The following is a 16,944-nucleotide window of genomic DNA, read 5'->3' as shown; positions in this document are numbered from 1 at the left end:
CATCATAGGTTCATTTTAGGAATGAGGCCGGGAGTGACCGAAAAGCAAGAGTAGTGCATGTCTTTTCCCTTTCAGGACTTAGCCCAGATAATGCACTTCCATGGAGCTTAGTCTCACCCCCCCCCCCCCACCCCATTAAATGAGCCTGGAAAATGGTGTCTTTAGCTGGGTGGCTCTATGTCAAGACAGAAATTCCTGTTGCTATAAAAGAGGAAGATCACAGATTCGGGGGGAACAGGGTGCAGTAGGTTAATGACTTCATCAGGAAGCCTGATTCTTTACTTTTTTTTCCCTCGGAGACTGGGATAGTTTCCCTTCCAGAAGCAGATGGCCACATGAAGGAGAGAGGATACCGGAACAAAATAAGAGTTGTGATAGGAAGGAAGAAAGGGGAAAGGGCTGTTGACCAGACACCCACAACTTTCAGCTGTAATCCTCAAGGTGGATGCAAGCTTTCTGCTCTGGCCAAACTCAACAATTCATTCATTATTCTGTGAATGCTTTTTGCACTTACTCATACTGGTGCAAGCCTTTGCTTTCGCTCTGCGTAGAAAGGTTCTTCTCTTTCTTTCAGGCTAACTTGAATCTGTGCTTCCTCCAAAGATTAACTTTTCCATAAATCTCAGTGTACTCATATAACAGTGATATATTATCCTAATTCTGTGCCAATATGTTTAATATCAGGCATAGAGAGACCTGACTTGCCAATTACATTTTGATGAATAAATACAATTTCTTGAGGATAAAGCTGCCTTTATTCTTTGTTTCTCCAGAGTTTGTTTTAGAATGTCTTGACTGATTAAAAAGAACTTACTGTTATTTATCTAGGTTAAATACAATTGGACCTGGAGACAGATGAAGGAACTCATGTTCTTTGCAGGTCCCTCTCCTCCTGTGAGCCTGTAATCTCTTAAAAGATGTTTTATTCATAAAACAATGGGGAATACATTGTAATACTTTAATTCAAAATAAATTAACAAAGTAAAATAAAGTGAACTCAGGTTTTATTACAATAGAAATGATTTTCAAGGTGTTTATATAGTAAGGCTACAATTAATGATTGATATGGTTGTCTAGAAATGTGTAATTGTTGGAAAGATGCAGACCAAGTATGCTTGATTATTAATGGAAACTTTGGGCATAATGCAAGAGGTGTAATAAATATCTCTGCATTTAAATATTTCCATAAATAAATGCTTGTTGAAGTAGCACCATCAATATAACATTAGGTTTTCTGGTTGTACAACTATAAAATTAAGTTATATAGTAATGAAATACTAAATTAGTTGCTGAAATTATGATTACTTCTCTGTATAATTTCAGTTTGAACAGGAAAAATGTAAGGCAGTGATATATACTCCATGGAGAGTATGCCTTCAACTAAAATTGAAATCTAATTAGTGTGAAAATAAAAGTACTAAAATATTGTTGAAATCAATATTGATGGTAATGCAGAAGAAAACTCTGCCATGATTGTGGAAATAGCTCTGAGAGCCAGGGGTATGAAAAATAGCATTTAAGAAATCAAACTTTCTAAATGAATTTCTTGGCTTGATAAGCAAAAATAAAATTGGGAGCCAAGATGAAAGAAAAAAGATAAAATTTAAGAGGTAATTTGTGATGGGATGGTAATTTATAAATCATTCTAAATAATTTTCCAGTAATTCACAAAATAACCTATACCTAACCTGAAGTTTTCTTTTCTAAACTTTAGAACAAGGCATATTTAATGAGCAGGTCTAAAATCTGTACTAATCTGAAAGTAGATTAAGTATCGCAGACTGGTCTCTGTACAAAAAGTAAGCGGGTGGGAAATCTCAGCTGACTCAGACTAAGAATATGGAACTGGATTTCAAGGTCAAATGAAACTGTCTTTATAGTCATGATCACTTTCTGTGAATTAGATGAAGTCTAAACTCAGGTGTTCTGAAATGATTACACCTACTAAATGGGATTAGGAGATTAGTATATTGTCACTCCGAGTGGAGAAGTGGCTGCATAGACCAAATTTGCCTTTCCTGCACGCTGAATGGACACCCCCCTCCCCAGTGCCCTCCCTTCTGGGCGGTTTCTCCTCTCGGTGCCCTCATTCTTCTTTGAGCTGCTACTGCCAGAGCTGGAATGCTCTTGAGCTTTGTAATTCAAAATGAGGTTGCCTGACCAGCTGCACTAGCATCACTGGGGAACATGTTAGACTTACAGGATCTCAGACTCCACCCCAGACTGAAGAAATCAGAATCTTCATTTTAACCAGATTTTCAAGTGACTTTTATGCACATGAAAGTTTGAGAACTTTTGTGTACCAGTAGCTCAGGATAATAGTAACAGCAAGCTATTCAGAGAAATGCTTTACTGTTAATCATTATTGGGTATTGTGTGAATGTATTTCAGAGAAAGACTCTGGTTTTTATATAGGGTTCTACAGAACCAAATGTAGTTTTAAAGGAAACACAAAGATTTGATTTGAATTTTATTTAAAACTCTATTTTAACTATTAAGCACTGTAGAGGAAAAAAAAATGAAAGCGCTTTCATAGTGTTTTGAAAACGACCGTTGCACTCAGTTATACTGTCAGAGTAACATTCTTTAGATTTGAAAGAAAATTCCTTCTGCTGTCTCTGTTTAAGTAGTATCCACAAAAGTGGGCTGTGATGAACGAATGTGGTACCATTCACAGTTCTTATGTCCATGAATACCATTTTTCTCAATGCTTTGCAATTAAAATCAAGTATAGAAATAAAAGAGATACTCTGGGTAAAATAAAACTGCAACTGTCATCTATAACCCCGGACAGAATTGTTGCATCCATCCAAACAGCCACTCTGGCCTTAGTGTTTGGTTTTATATTAAGTAATTGTTATGCACGTGACTTTCAGATGTTAGCTTTTGTTTATTTTACCTATTGTGGTATAAGTCAGTTTCATTTGAAAAATAAAAAAACTGTATTCTGATTCTAAAGCATTTTGGAAAGCATTGCTATAACTGGAAAGTTGTTCCAGTTGAAGGAGTGTCTGATGCCAGGGCTAACTGGGGACAGTGTTCATTGGATGCATCACTGCTGGAACCCTTTGATCACATCAAGTTGACACCTGCCAACCTCTCTCTTGCACGTTCCTGATCGTGCTCAAATAGTTCTCAAGAAGCCACAGAGGAGCCATTAGGATTCATGTTTGATGCGACTCAAACCTCCAAGCCAGGACCTGCTGTAAAACAAACTATATATTTAATAGTTAGTTTACTGGAGCAAGAGTCTGGTTGTAAGACTAAAATCATACATAACACCAATCTGTATTTTCTGCAGTAAAAGAAATGTTTCCTCCAAACTTGCTTCAGTCCCTTGGTGTAACTTCACGGTCATCACATTCCTCCACTGCTTCAGTGGGGTGGCCAGCAGGCCTTTGCTGAGGGTGGACGAGGCACCTGCCATGCTAAGAACCAGAAGATGAAAATCCCTAACTGCAGAGTCTTACAGTTCAGAAGAGATAAGATGCTCAAGCCAATCATTACTAAACAATGTGATAATGGGGAATGGGACCTACACAAATGGTTTTATGGGAGTACAGGAGAAGAAATAAACAGTCAGGAAGTGGGAAATTAGATTAATTCATATGTTGTTTTACTTGGTGACTGGCCCTAACATTTTTTTTTAGTATAGGAATGAAGTATTAGGGTTTAAAATTACATTTGAATCCATTTGACTTGGAAATAAAACATCTCTCCCCATTAGGAACTAAATGCCAGTAATCAGCATGAGGATAATGTCCATTTTAAGAATACAAATTATAAGGAGCAGACATTAAAAAATAAAATATTAAAATCCCATTTAAGTAAAAGATCACTTTTAAAGAAATACTTAATACTGAATGTTAGGAGTATTCACTCAATCTCGCTTGATGGTTATATGCTCCTCGTGTGTGTGTGTGTGTGTGTGTGTGTAAATACACACCCAGTAGTCTTTTTTATCATTGAGAAGTGGATTGTCTGCTTTGTGCATTACTTAGAGCACATTTAGATTCCAGCCTGGTTTTCGTTTGCAACTCAGTACACTTCTGCACTACTTCCCCCTGAATTAATTGATATAATGAGCTGATGTAAATTACTTTCACTATTAGGCTGAGCTAATATTAACCCACAGCCATTTAGAATGTAAATATACCACACAGAGGCATATATATACTGAATTCCAAACTTAAGTATCACAGATTTTTTTTTAGTTTTCCATAATTTTGGTGTGTCCGTCCCATTGCTTCATCTCAGGTCTGGAGAGTCAGGACTGTGAGTATAAACACCTTCTGCAGAGGCCCGTGCCTGGGCTCCTGGGCAGGGGACAGTAGGGCACGATTCGGCCTCCTTGTCATTACTTTCTCACTTTCCCTGCTGGGAACGTTTCCAACATGTTAATTATGAAAATGCAACTCCCCTTTTAAGGGCCTGGGGAAATGCTCTAAACTTTATATTTATTTATATTCTACCTTTATTTATATTCTACCAATAACTACTCTGATATCCATATTTCTCTAGCCTTTCCTATTTCTTTGATGAGTCATCAGATTCTGTCCGGTGTTGTATTTTGTGTGAATCTTGTCCCCCACCTCCCATGGCTAGGTGATCAGGTCTTTGGAGAAGGACCCTTAGGTAGCCTTGATAACACCACGCCCAAATTCATATGAAATACAAGTGCCTTCTTAGCGTAGAGTGAATTTTCCATCCCCCCCCTCCATGATAATCCAACATTATGCCTTTGCTTCTGTTGTATTTTTCCCCCAGGAATGCTCTTCCTTTCAGTTTCTTCTCTTATAATCCTGTCTGTTCACCGAGCCTCTACTTAAAAACTTCATATTGTCCCAAATCTACATATGATCACTCACGTGTAACTCCATTGTGCAATATTTGCCCCTGATTATGGCACTTTTCATTTCCACCTTACATGATAGTTTTCATATATACGGTATATTCACTTTGTCAGCTGTCAGTTCTTGATATCTTATTCATCTTCTGTTTCCCATGGTGTTGTGCACATAGCAAGTGTTCAGTACATGTTTGTTGCATGACTAAAGGTTTGCAAATTGTTGTAGAGGAATGGCATTCCTACGTAAGAATCGGAGGTACCGTGCCTCGCGGGGGTATGCCTTCCACACCGGATTTAGGCATGACTGATGGTAAATCAAGAATGGGGGACAGCGAATGCTGTCTCTGAAGCAACTCCCATCAAATTTTGCAGCAGTAAGCTACCAGGGCATTCTAAGGGGTCCCATGCCGTGTGGCTCTCTATCAGTCCACTGCCTGTGACCCACTATTAGAGATTCTACTGTTCTACTCTGGGCGACGTTTCCATGTTAGAGAGTTTCTTAGAAAAATCTTGAAATCTTTTGTGAATGTTTATATGTAATAATGCCTTTGTTATCTGCGAGCATCTCTATCGGGATCATAAAGAATCGGATTGTGGGGAAGTTGCAGAGAGGAATTGGTGGGAGGAGTAAGGGGATAGGACCAGGAGGAAGGAAAGAGTCTTCTGTTGAAATAGTAGTGTTTCTGAACAGATTTCAACCTCACTGTTGTGAAGGTCCAGGCAAGTGATGAAATTGTGCCCTGAAGCTGCAGTCCAGATATTCATAGCTCCCGTATGTTGCCCCTCTCTTTCCTGCCTATTAATTTTCTAGTTTATGGGCATTTCCTCCAAACCTTAAAACTACTTATCAGATAGGTAAAATTACTCCATTTTTTAAACAAGAAATTGATATTGTGAAAGGTTAAACTACATAGCCACAATTGGCTACGTAGTAAATAGAAAAACAAAGATTTGAACATGAAACCTGCATTTTCCCCTGTGTTATGCTTGATGCCCCTTTGGGAAAGTGGCTTTCATTGGCCAGCTGGGCATATGGGGAGACATACAGAAGATTTAGAAATCTTTTAAGACTAGTATACTCTCATTGCTGTTGCCATGGCATTATTTCAAAAACTCAAATTGCTCTGAAAAACTCAGTGGTACCCTTTTCTGACTCAGTATTGGCCTTGTTAAAGAATAGGATGGGAAACAAGATGGCTAATCTTCCATCTTTCACCAGGAGGAAATTCAGCTAGTGTCTTTGTTTTTGTGCAAAGGCAAAATAAAATGAGTCTGTGATATGTAAATGAGTCTCTCCACTGTTTGTTAATTTCTGCTGTTTACTCAAAAATGGGAAACACCAGGCTTGTGATACATCATCTTTTTTGCGCTTGGCACCTTCCATCATGGATCGTATTAATCTGCTTAAACTAACAAGGATTAATTGCCTTGGTAAGTCAACCTGGCATTGAAATGATATATTGCCCAGACAGCTTGGAATTTGGCCACTCATAAATCTCATTCGTGTGTTGGTTTATTTCTGTTTGTCTCTTTCTCTGACAGATGTGTGCCCAATCACTGTGAGCATGGCGGAAAGTGCTCGCAAACATGGCACAGCTTCCAGTGCGCTTGTGAGGAGACGGGATACAGTGGGGCCACCTGCCACAACTGTGAGTGCCTATTTGTCTCACCCTGACCTTTAATTATCCAGACCCCAGGTCCTCAACAACCTGGGGAATGCACCGACTAATCACTTGATTCTGGAGAACCCAGATTTTGTTGTTGCTTCCTCAGAATAGTACTGTAGTCATCAAGATATACTCTCTCATGCCTAATGACACAAAAAGAAGGGCCAATGTGTCCAATGTTCCGTAAACATAGTTGGGATTGCAATGCTGATCTTGGATTTGCCTCTGTGTGTCTAAGCCACGCCTGGATAGATGGTTTGGGAAATTGTGTTAGTGTAATGTCTCTGACTGGATTCTCATTTATCAGTTCATCAGAGAGACAGAGTGTAATTTGAACATTTAGTGTCTGGACAATAATTGTCTCATGCTCTATCACAATTTTGCCACATTTTTCAAATCAGAAAAAGAAGTTAGAAAGTGGAATAAAGTCTACTAAGTTGTGTATCTAAAATAATAACACAAGAAGGCAAGTTTTTCTAAATATTCAAAGTAAAATGTGGCTTGCAAAGACAACTAGTAGAACACAGATGTGCCTTGTTTTACGTAATCACTTTACACTGAAAAGTTGAAGTTTGTATTTTTGTAATTCAAAGAATATATTTAAATGAATGTTAACTCTATAATTGTAACATTAATTTTCCGAAAATGTGTGGCTGTTTACAAAGCCCTTTGGAAACAGATTTGCCATAAAACATATAGTTGAAACAAGCAGCTCATCTGTCTGTCGTGTGTGTGTGCGTGTGCATGGTGTGTGTGCATGCATGTGTGTGTAGGGAGAGAGGAAGGGGGAGGGAAAGAGAATGAGCTCCAATCTTCAGTCTCCTCCCAGTAGGCTGAAAAACTGAAAATCTAATATTTAATTACACAGACTTCTTTCATTCCACTTCATTTTTAGGAAACAATGACAAAAATATTATCAGAGAAGAGTTCTGGGGATAATAAAACTGCAGGACAGCTCTCTGAGCTTTTGATGTCCTTACTTGTAGCAGTGTACAATAAGAAACTGGAATATAAGACCTCAACAAAGAAAAATGTTTGTAACTTATTTTATTGCACTTACTATTTTGTTTAGAAGCTGTTCAAAAACAAAAGACAAAAACACTCCTTCAAAAATTAACATTAATAGAAAGAGGTACAAGAAAATAAAAACAGGCACTAGATTGATTTTTGGTAAAGTATTCCCATATGGGTACATGAAAAAGTATTTTAATGAATAAAAATGAAATTGATACTGAAATTAGTAAAATAAAGGAGTTATAACTTAAGTTGCCCCATGCCAATCACCTCAAAATGTTAACTTTCAGCCTGTGATATTCATTATATGATAAATGATGTTTGAATTAGGTAACTTTGATAAAACTTCATACCTTCACTCCACCAATATAATTTATACATCGTGCTACAAATACCACCTTTAACCATAAGGGATCTTGTTCCTGAATATGAACATTCTAACTAAAAACAAAGAACAAGAAATTGGTGCTTGTTACAAGGGTTTCCTAACTCAGCGCCCACTTGATACTGAATTGAAAAGCAAACTATTCTTTTTTTTTTAAAATAGCTGCTTCCTTCATTTAAATTCACAGAAAAGAAAAGGAGATTTTAAAAATATTAAATTTGTTTTAAATTTGTACATTCTACTGGTTGAATAGTTGAGTTTTATTTTTGTTTTTTAAAGAGTAATAACTCCAACTATTAGAAATGTCCTAAGAGTATTTAGGTTTGGCCTTAGTGGCAATCTCTAAATGTGAAAGAGGGAAATTATCTCCTCCCTGGAGCTCATTCCTACCTGTTTGGTGTTCCACTTTTGTTTCTATAAAAGTAGAATCATTCTTTTTAACATAGAAAGCCTAATCTCTTCTTGTCTTCTCTGAGTGAGGCCAAAATCTTGAAAATCAAGTGTGTGCATAAAGCGAGGTTAGAAGATCATAGGGCATAATTAGAGAAAAGTTTCAGTGACATTATTTGGTTGTGAAAAATATTTATCTTGTAGCTTATTGAAGGGTATATGCTTCCAAATAAACTGAAAGATTTGATATACCTCTTAGTTACTCCCATAGGTTAGTTAAAAATTGGGAGGGAAGTTCTGGTTCAGCACATAATAATGGGAGAATATATAATATATGCCATTCAGTTTGATATTGAATGAACAATATTGCATTTTTACTTAGTGACCACACTCATAGCAAGAGCATTGAAGTAAAAAGAAACCAGCTTCTGATGCTATCTGTGAGATTATCATGCTGTGCGCCTTTGTAGCAAGTCATTTGACTTCTTTCGGACTTCCTTTATTCCTCTTTGACTAAATGGCTACTGAGTTCTCTTATAGTTCTAAAATCCAATGAGCTGAGACTTCCAATTTGCTCATTCTGTGTTCTCTGGTCTTGAATTTTGTTAGCATTATTAAATAGTTTACCTCATTATTCCCTGCAGAGGACCAAGGATCCCTTTTGGAAAAAGGAGTTATGGTAATTTTATAATGGCACTCCTTTAAAAAGGTAAAAAACAGCTAAGTAAAACATAGCATTTGGTGTAACTAAATATTTCATAGAGCTTCAAACATTACAATTGAGCTACTGTTTCCACACATTTTCTTTTCTTTTTTTTTTTTTTAAAGATTTTATTTATTTACTTGACAGAGAAAGAGACAGCCAGCGAGAGAGGGAACACAAGCAGGGGGAGTGGGAGAGGAAGAAGCAGGCTCCCAGCGGAGGAGCCTGATGTGGGGCTCGATCCCAGGACTCTGGGATCATGCCCTGAGCCGAAGGCAGACGCTTAACAACTGAGCCACCCAGGCACCCCCTTCCACACATTTTCTGCTCTGGTCCTGGCTTGCTCAGGGTAAGATAGCTATTTCTCAGGAGACGTGATCATTGAGGCTAGAACCAAGAAGCCCTTTTTTGATAGGTCACACTGCCTGAGTTTGAACTTGGCCTTGTCACTTACTTGTAACCTTGGGTACTTAGCCTCTTGGAACTTCAGGTTTTTCCTGTGTGCAATGGGTGCAGTGACCCTTGTAAAGCTGCCCTGAGATTAAATGAGGTGGCTTATGGAAGACACAGACGAGAGCTTTAGCATATATTAGTATCAGTAAATTTTCACCAATTCATGCCTTTCAGAATAAACATCATTTGATCTGAACTTCTGTACCAGTAATTGTCCACATCCCACAATCTGTCACTTAATTTCATGCTGCCACTCGTTGTCACTTGCGTGGTAGATTGGGTTTGAAATGAATGAATTCCATAGTTTTCTCTTTTTTCCAGAAGAATTGAAGAGAACTAAAAGTAATCTTGATGTGTCCTAGACCTTTATCTATCTGTTGGTTTGTTTATACATGGAGAATTTATTTTCAAATACATTTTCTGTAGGGTTCAGAAAGTTGTCATTTATAAACCACTCTCCCGAGGAGTCAGGTTGTCCCCCTTTGGATGAGGAAATGCCACAGGGAAGGCCAAAATCTGATCTCAGGAAAGGGCAGGCCAGTTTTTGTTCTCCCAAACACTGAAGAGGTTAGTTTGTGACCAAATGATGCAAATACATTAAATTGTTGCAGATGTTCCATTCTCGATCAATTTCTGACCAGTAACATATTGAAACTTAAAATCGTGTCAAAGAGGGTAGAATGATCGTGTTGAATAGTTTATCTTTTGTTATATTGACTTATCTTTGTCCTCTTAAAAGTATAAGGATGTGTCTTTCTTGTGAGCAAAGCTTCATGTTTATAGTTACAGTCTTTTTTCTCTTCCTGATGCTGTTTAGACAATTGGTCTCCAAATTTACTTGCCAATACTTCAGATGCTCTTTAGGATCTAATTACCATCTCATGTTTTCCACATGTGTTCCTTACACTTCATAATCATGGTGCTCACTTACATAAATTAAATGCAAAAAGCAATCCCTTATCTCCAGGCTTAGTAGACTTTTTTTTTTCCCTCATGCTGCTGGAGCCTATCTTTGAGCTCAGTCATTCTGCATATGATATCAATCTCTTAATTGGAATTGCCCTAAAAATCCCCAGAATATTCTCAATAATATGAAAATTCGTGGCTGTCTTCATAAGCCAGAGGACATTTAACAGATATAAACCATGTTTTGGAGTGGAAATTTATAAGAATTCTTATTAAATACCAAATCTTCATTCTGAGAGAAAATCTTTTTCCAAATTTTGTTATTAAAAAGAAAGATTTTCACCTTGCCCAGATAAATAGACATTACTGTTTCCAGAGGTAGTAAGAAGGGATAAACTGAATGATCTACACAGATCTCTTCGAATTTAAAAATTGTGTGATTTCTGAGTTCCTAGATACTAAGAAGGTACCGATGTTGCCACACAAATGCAAAGCTAAAATTTTTACTAGCCAGTGTTAGAGGAAAAATTGAAATTGAAAAGGATGGTATTCTACATCTTGTAGTCTGGAGCTATTACTCTGTGTGCATAAATTTGTAAACCATAAATTACACTGCACCTTATTACCGCACACATGAAAAGTGCAGTGGATTTCAATAGCGCACACTATGTTATTTATAATCCATTATACTCATAAGTAATTGAATTCAAAGCATAATTTTTAAAAAGAAATTAATCCTACTTGCTTGTAGTCACACTAACCTAGAGCATAAACACCTAGATTTATTGGCAGTAGGAGATTTGGTGCCTCCATCTGTTTGGAACAACTGCAGACTTAGGCATCAATGAAGACAACTTGGAATTTGAGCGTTGCAACCCTCCCACTCCCCAAAAAAAGTGTTCGCTGTATAGAATCATGTCCTTACAGAATTGAAATCCATCTCTCAGCTATAATTCAACCGGCTTATGAGGACCTACTTAGAATGGCTATGTTTTTAATCTGGTTTTCTGCCATGCTTTTCCTCCCTTTCCCCCTTCTGGTCTCCTTGGCCTCCTTTCAGTTCTTCATGCATGCCCCGTACCCTCGCACTCTTCCCGCTCCCCTGCCATTGTCACCGCCACAGGACTTTTGCACATCCTCCCTCTCTGCTTTGTCTGGTACATTCCTACTCATCCTTCTAATGTCAGTTCAGTAGCCACCTCCTTAAGGAAGCTTTCTGTGACCCTGTAATTAGGTCAAATCCTCTTATTCTAATATACGTCTTAGCACTGGTGATGATTGTGATTTGACATTTATTATTTGCGATTCCTTAATACTATCTGTCTCTTCCCCTGGACTATACTATCTGAGAGGAGACAGTGCCAGGTTCTGTTGACCATTTTATTCCCAGGTCCCGGCCAGCATGTATTATGTGCTCAGTGAATATGCACAGAATCAAACAGTGAATGAGTGGCAGGGAATGTAAAGAGCATCAGTAGCTTTTTAAAAACCAGTGTCCTTTATACAAATTCATGAAGGTAATGAAGCTATGAAGAGGAAATAAGCTAAAGGGACAAAAGGAAAACGAGAGGAGGGCAGATAATAGAAGGTGACTTAGTGAAAGGCCAAGAGGATAGTGATAGTAGTAACAACAGAAACAGCCACAAGAGGTCTAAAGTTCTAAGAAATTATATGGAGGAAGTCAGTATATGAGCGAACAAACCTGCACATTTCCGGTAATCGTGAGGAAAGCATTGGGCCGTGCATGTTAAGGCACGTTCATCAAAGTGACTTGTGGGAATATGTAGTCAGAGTCTCAAAGTAAGTTCAACAACAAAATGGCGTCTCAGGTAATGAAGTGCAGTCAGCTCGTGTACTGGCCGGTTGTATGAGCTATTCTAAAATAGATGTGGGTATGTTTAAATATGGACAAGTAAATGGCAAAGTTTAAACTTGATGCAGATTTGAAGAAGATGAACATAACCCTTGCATTTATCATGTAATATCAACGTATATTCTTGCTATAAGAAACTTACAGAGCGGGAAAGAACTCAGGATTTGAAATTCGATGTTGTGATGTCAGATCCTCAAATCCTCAGGCTGAACAGCCAACCTTCTTTTTCCATTAGCTGAGTTTTCTTAGCCGTAGGACAGGAACTCTCTCGCAAACCTATAAATCCTGTTTCCTCCAACTCTCTTACCATAGTCGTAGGAATTTCACTTACACCCGTGAAGGGTGAAGTCAGTTCTTCCAGCACATGATGCTGCCCACTGATAGCAAGGAAATGAGAAGTATTGGATTTAATCCCCTTCCACCCACCTCCTTTTTTTCCCCTCCTCTGTGCTGTCTTGGCTTTTTGTCATTTAACCTCTCTGAACTTAAGTATCCTCCGGGACATTCAATGAAATATTGCCTCTTAAAGTGCTTTGTAAATTTGGTATCATTTTGTAACTTTTATTGTACCACTGAGTCTTTAAAAACAGGCAGCGAAAGTTTTGTCTGATTAGAAGTAGCTTCAGGTTACAGAGCACTGATATAGTTGATTCTCGAGGAAAAGATCAGAGGGTGTCTCAATATTTAAGCCAATACTCACTGAAAAGATAAAAGGCTTTATTAGCAAATATAATGGCTACACAGGCTGATTTACATTCACAGGGTGAATCTGTTCTTTCTAATCTAGACACAGCACTAAGTAACCAGATTGTGCTTCTTTGTTAGCAAGTGAACAATTACCAGTCTTCCAATTTTACCTCCCTCTCTCATCCTTTGCATTCCTACACAGTGACCTACTTCAGAGGCTCAATGTGTCTCTGTCATTAAGGCCTGGGTCCTTGTCATTAAGGAGTGGCTCAAGGACACAACCACAGAACCATGGGACACATAGGAGCTATACTCCTACCATTGCTTATTCATCTTTTGTCCATTCACCAATATGTTGAGAATGGACTCCATTCTGCATATGGGATAGTTACTGGAATGTGGAGAAGAGAAAGAAGAAGGGGAGGTTGTAGTGTTAATAGCTCCCTCCAAAGAAGTGTTTACTTTCATTAAAAAATAAAAGCCTGTATGGGCGCCTGGGTAGCTCAGTCAGTTAAGTGTCTGACCTCAGCTCAGGTCATGATCTCAGAGTCCTGGGATGGAGCCCCAAGTTGGGCTCCCACCTCAGTGGGGAGTCCGCTTGTCCCTCTGCCTCTCCCCCCACTCATGCGCCCTCCCTCTCGCTCTCTCTCAAATAAATAAATTCTTAAAAAAAATAAAATAAAAGCCCTTATAATCCTAACTCATTTACATACCTTTGGCTTGTTGGGATTGCTAGCTGAGGGTAATTTATACTGTATGCTTACCTCTTACAGTCTAAGTTGCCGCTTTTCATTTTACAAAATATGTAGGAATGTAATTACATGGGAAATTACTTAATATCTTATCACAGATTCCTTGTAATTCTAAGCAGCTGTTTCATCTTTTCAGATTATATCATCAGATTATCTATCTGTTTATTTCTGGGTTTTTTTCTTAGCAGATGGGATGGGGAGAGATGAGAGTGAGGAGGAGTCAGCTCCAGCACGGGGCTCCGTGGGGAAGGTGGTTTTCAGTGGAGCATGAGCCATTAAAGTAACAGTAAGCCCTTGCTCCATTGTGTGTATTCTCTAGATGAGAAGCTTGTGTTCTCACCAACGCTGAAGCATTTGAGGAAAGAGGGAAAGGACAAGTGGTGTCACTTCCTGAAATCACACTTATTTATTAAAAGAAACAATAATCCCAGCAGCTCCTTCACTCCCATTTTCACGGGGCATCTGCAGATAAAGTAAGATGGAGAGACACGGAAAGTGCTACCTTTGTAGAAATGTTGGAAGGGGATTTAGAGGCCATTCTGTCTTTCAGCCGCAACCAAATAAATTACATTGGATTAAAATAGTGCAGGTCATTTGGAGAAACACAGCCCAAGGACCTTTACATTTCTAAGGCAGCCCAAATTTCAAATTAATCCCTTCTTTTATGCCTTGCTTTAGAAAGATGGCTAAGATTAAACTTAGAAAGAAAGGATTTAATTTCAGTTTTACAAAGACTTTTTCAATAGTTTCAAAAATATATGTTTCTCTTTGAATAAAAAGCCTTTGCAAAAAAGTTGATCTGCGAATGCATATTAAAAAGCAGCCTGCCATAGAGACGAGCCGTGAACCTGTGAACTGCACAGAGGCTATAAAATGCCAGAGCTCGGTCTCGAGGGAGTTGACATTATTCATTAAACTCCTCTGTAGTTTGAATACCAGTGACTGTCTCAGCCCAGGTTCAGAGTGAAGAGAAAAAGGAATAGAAGACACCTCTACACCTTCACCAAGTTCGGTGAAGGGTAAGAAGATAGAGGGGAAGCCTGATTATTGGCAGATAAAGAAGGAAACTTCAGAGAATTTTGTATCTACTCAAAAAACAAGAAAGGAGAATTAAAGTTAAATATAGTATGTGCCTCTCCTTTGATCCTTTTAACATCTCCCAAATCAAACAATTTCTTGCTTTCATATTGACATTCGTCACTGTGCCCTTACTCTAAGTCTTTAGCTTTACAAACTCGGAGTATACGATTACCTGTAATTCATAGACGGTCCCGGTTCATTTGATAATATTATATGTCCATTTTGTATGTAGCACACTTTGTGGATGACAGAAATACAGACAAGAGCCTGCTTCCTTATGAAGTAGACATGCTGGCTTAAAAGGGAAGACAAACAGTCAGGAAGCATTAATACGTTAGTAGAGAGTAGTGTGTTTTTGTGCCAAGCTGGTGTAAAGGCCAGTATGTATAGCATGAGAGGGAAAACAGTGTGGACCAAGGTGGTTAGGGAAGGTTCTCAGGACCAGCTGAACCCTGGCAAAGCTCCTTCCTTGCTTGGTTGGGAATTAAGATTGGAACTGATGGGGGGAATTGGGGAAGGGCAGCAGAGGCAAAATCTGAGGGCAGAAATAAACACGGGCTGTGGAGAAGAATGCTCGTGAAAGGGGCCCACCTTTGGAGCCCACAGACTACCATGGGAATGCTCATTCAGATTTTTACATGCCATATGATCCTGCAGAAGTTTCTAAACCCTTCCTGAGTTCCTGTTTGAGTGGTATGCTGGAGCCAAGATTGTTAAATATTCAGGACTTTTGTGAGCTGCTTGTCAAGGCTTGGTAGCTTGAACCAACTACAGTAGGAGAATATACCCCATGGAAATTAACAAGCCCAACAAATCCAGGCTCTTTTTTGTAAAGCTGGCTTACGAATACCACTGCCCTGATTCCTTAATTACGCAAGAATTATAGATCTGCTTATGCGTACTGCTGTGTAGGATACAGGTAACGTGTAAGATGTCCAGCACGGTTAGAATCAACGCAGATGACGCTCAAGAGATGACAGCTACAGGTTTGAATGTAATATCGTGAAGCGATTGGTCTCATCAGAGGAGCGGCAGGATGTGGAGTTGAGCAGGCAGGCTGAGCCAGCCAGGGGACAGTGGTCCTTCACCACCTCAGCATTCCGATGTGATTCTTCATCACTCATTTTTACCACAAAACAACTTCATTTTTATTCTTTAGGAGGAAAAGTTGAGCTCTTCTCACTATGTGAATCCATAAATGACATTAAAGTCTTCCCTAACAGACAATTGGCTTATGATTACTTCTGAGCTATGGAGGGCTTGTAAGATCCTTAAACAATGTTTAGAGAGCACTTAGGAAGGACCATTAGAGTATGTAGCGTCACATCAACTGTCAACATTTCTTTTACTGAAGGGGACAGAAACGTTTTTTGTTACTAGGTTTGCCTCAACTGTTTAGCTTATAGTATAATCTGATGTAACAACTGATGAATAATTATCTCTGTTAGTATACAAAACTAATTTTAAGATTACTTTGTGATTATTAACCTATATCTAAAGAATGAGCAGCTTTTCTCCTGTCGGGATCTCCTCCCATCTGTGACCCGGCCATGTCAAATTTCTATTCCTTAAATTTAAGACACTTGGTTTGGTTTGCTATACTCTGTAAGAATACAACTACCTGTAATGAATCTAGTGGGGTTTTTTTCACTGTTCACATGACAAAAATCTGAAGAATTAATGATTGGTCTCTGTTTCGTTTTTGTTTTTCCAGCATCATGGTGGACAAAGAACTCTCTTCATTTCATTTCTGTTGTTATAACTACATTCTGCTTTTCTTTCCCCTTTCCAAGCCCTCCTGGCAAAAGAAGGTATAGTTCAGATTGTTGGAATCTAGAATGAAAATGTTTTATCTACCCAGATAATCCCTTCGGTTATATTTGTTATAGACGGCTAATTCCACTAAAAGCAAAAGTTTCCCATGGATAGTATAGCAGTTTCCAAAGAGAGTGTTGCTGGTTCACTTTTTTGAGTGTTTTCACGTTTGAGTGCTTTCAAGTTTTAGTAAAATATTTTATTTGAAAGTATTTTAACTTAGCCCAGTGCAAGTGAAATTCTATAAATGTATTTGGACTAAAAAATCTAATTTTCACGTAAAGCAAGAGAAAGTTCCAATGACTTGCAGTTCCTTGGTCTCGTTATATAATTGTGTTCCAAAGCTACCGTGGGGGCTCCCGCCTGCAAA

The 16,944-nt window shown here is 38.5% G+C and overlaps 1 protein-coding gene across 2 annotated transcripts in view; it reads left to right on the top strand.

Annotated features, from left to right (window-relative positions):
- The window catches only part of CNTNAP2 (contactin associated protein 2), a 1,871,860-nt gene that overhangs the window by 1,142,284 nt on the left and 712,632 nt on the right, over window positions 1-16,944 (top strand). For both annotated transcript variants that reach the window (XM_045792416.2, XM_087860735.1), the window contains one exon: window positions 6,392-6,498. In XM_045792416.2, coding sequence (XP_045648372.2) covers window positions 6,392-6,498 — 107 coding nt within the window. The remainder of the gene's footprint in view (window positions 1-6,391; window positions 6,499-16,944) is intronic.

The sequence above is a fragment of the Ursus americanus genome, chromosome 3, assembly GCF_024610735.1.
Source record: "Ursus americanus isolate L20-20 chromosome 3, mUrsAme1.1.p, whole genome shotgun sequence".
NCBI classification, from domain to species: domain Eukaryota; kingdom Metazoa; phylum Chordata; class Mammalia; order Carnivora; family Ursidae; genus Ursus; species Ursus americanus.
The sequence above is the reverse complement of the archived record's forward strand: the minus strand, read 5'-3'. Positions and strand labels throughout refer to the sequence as shown.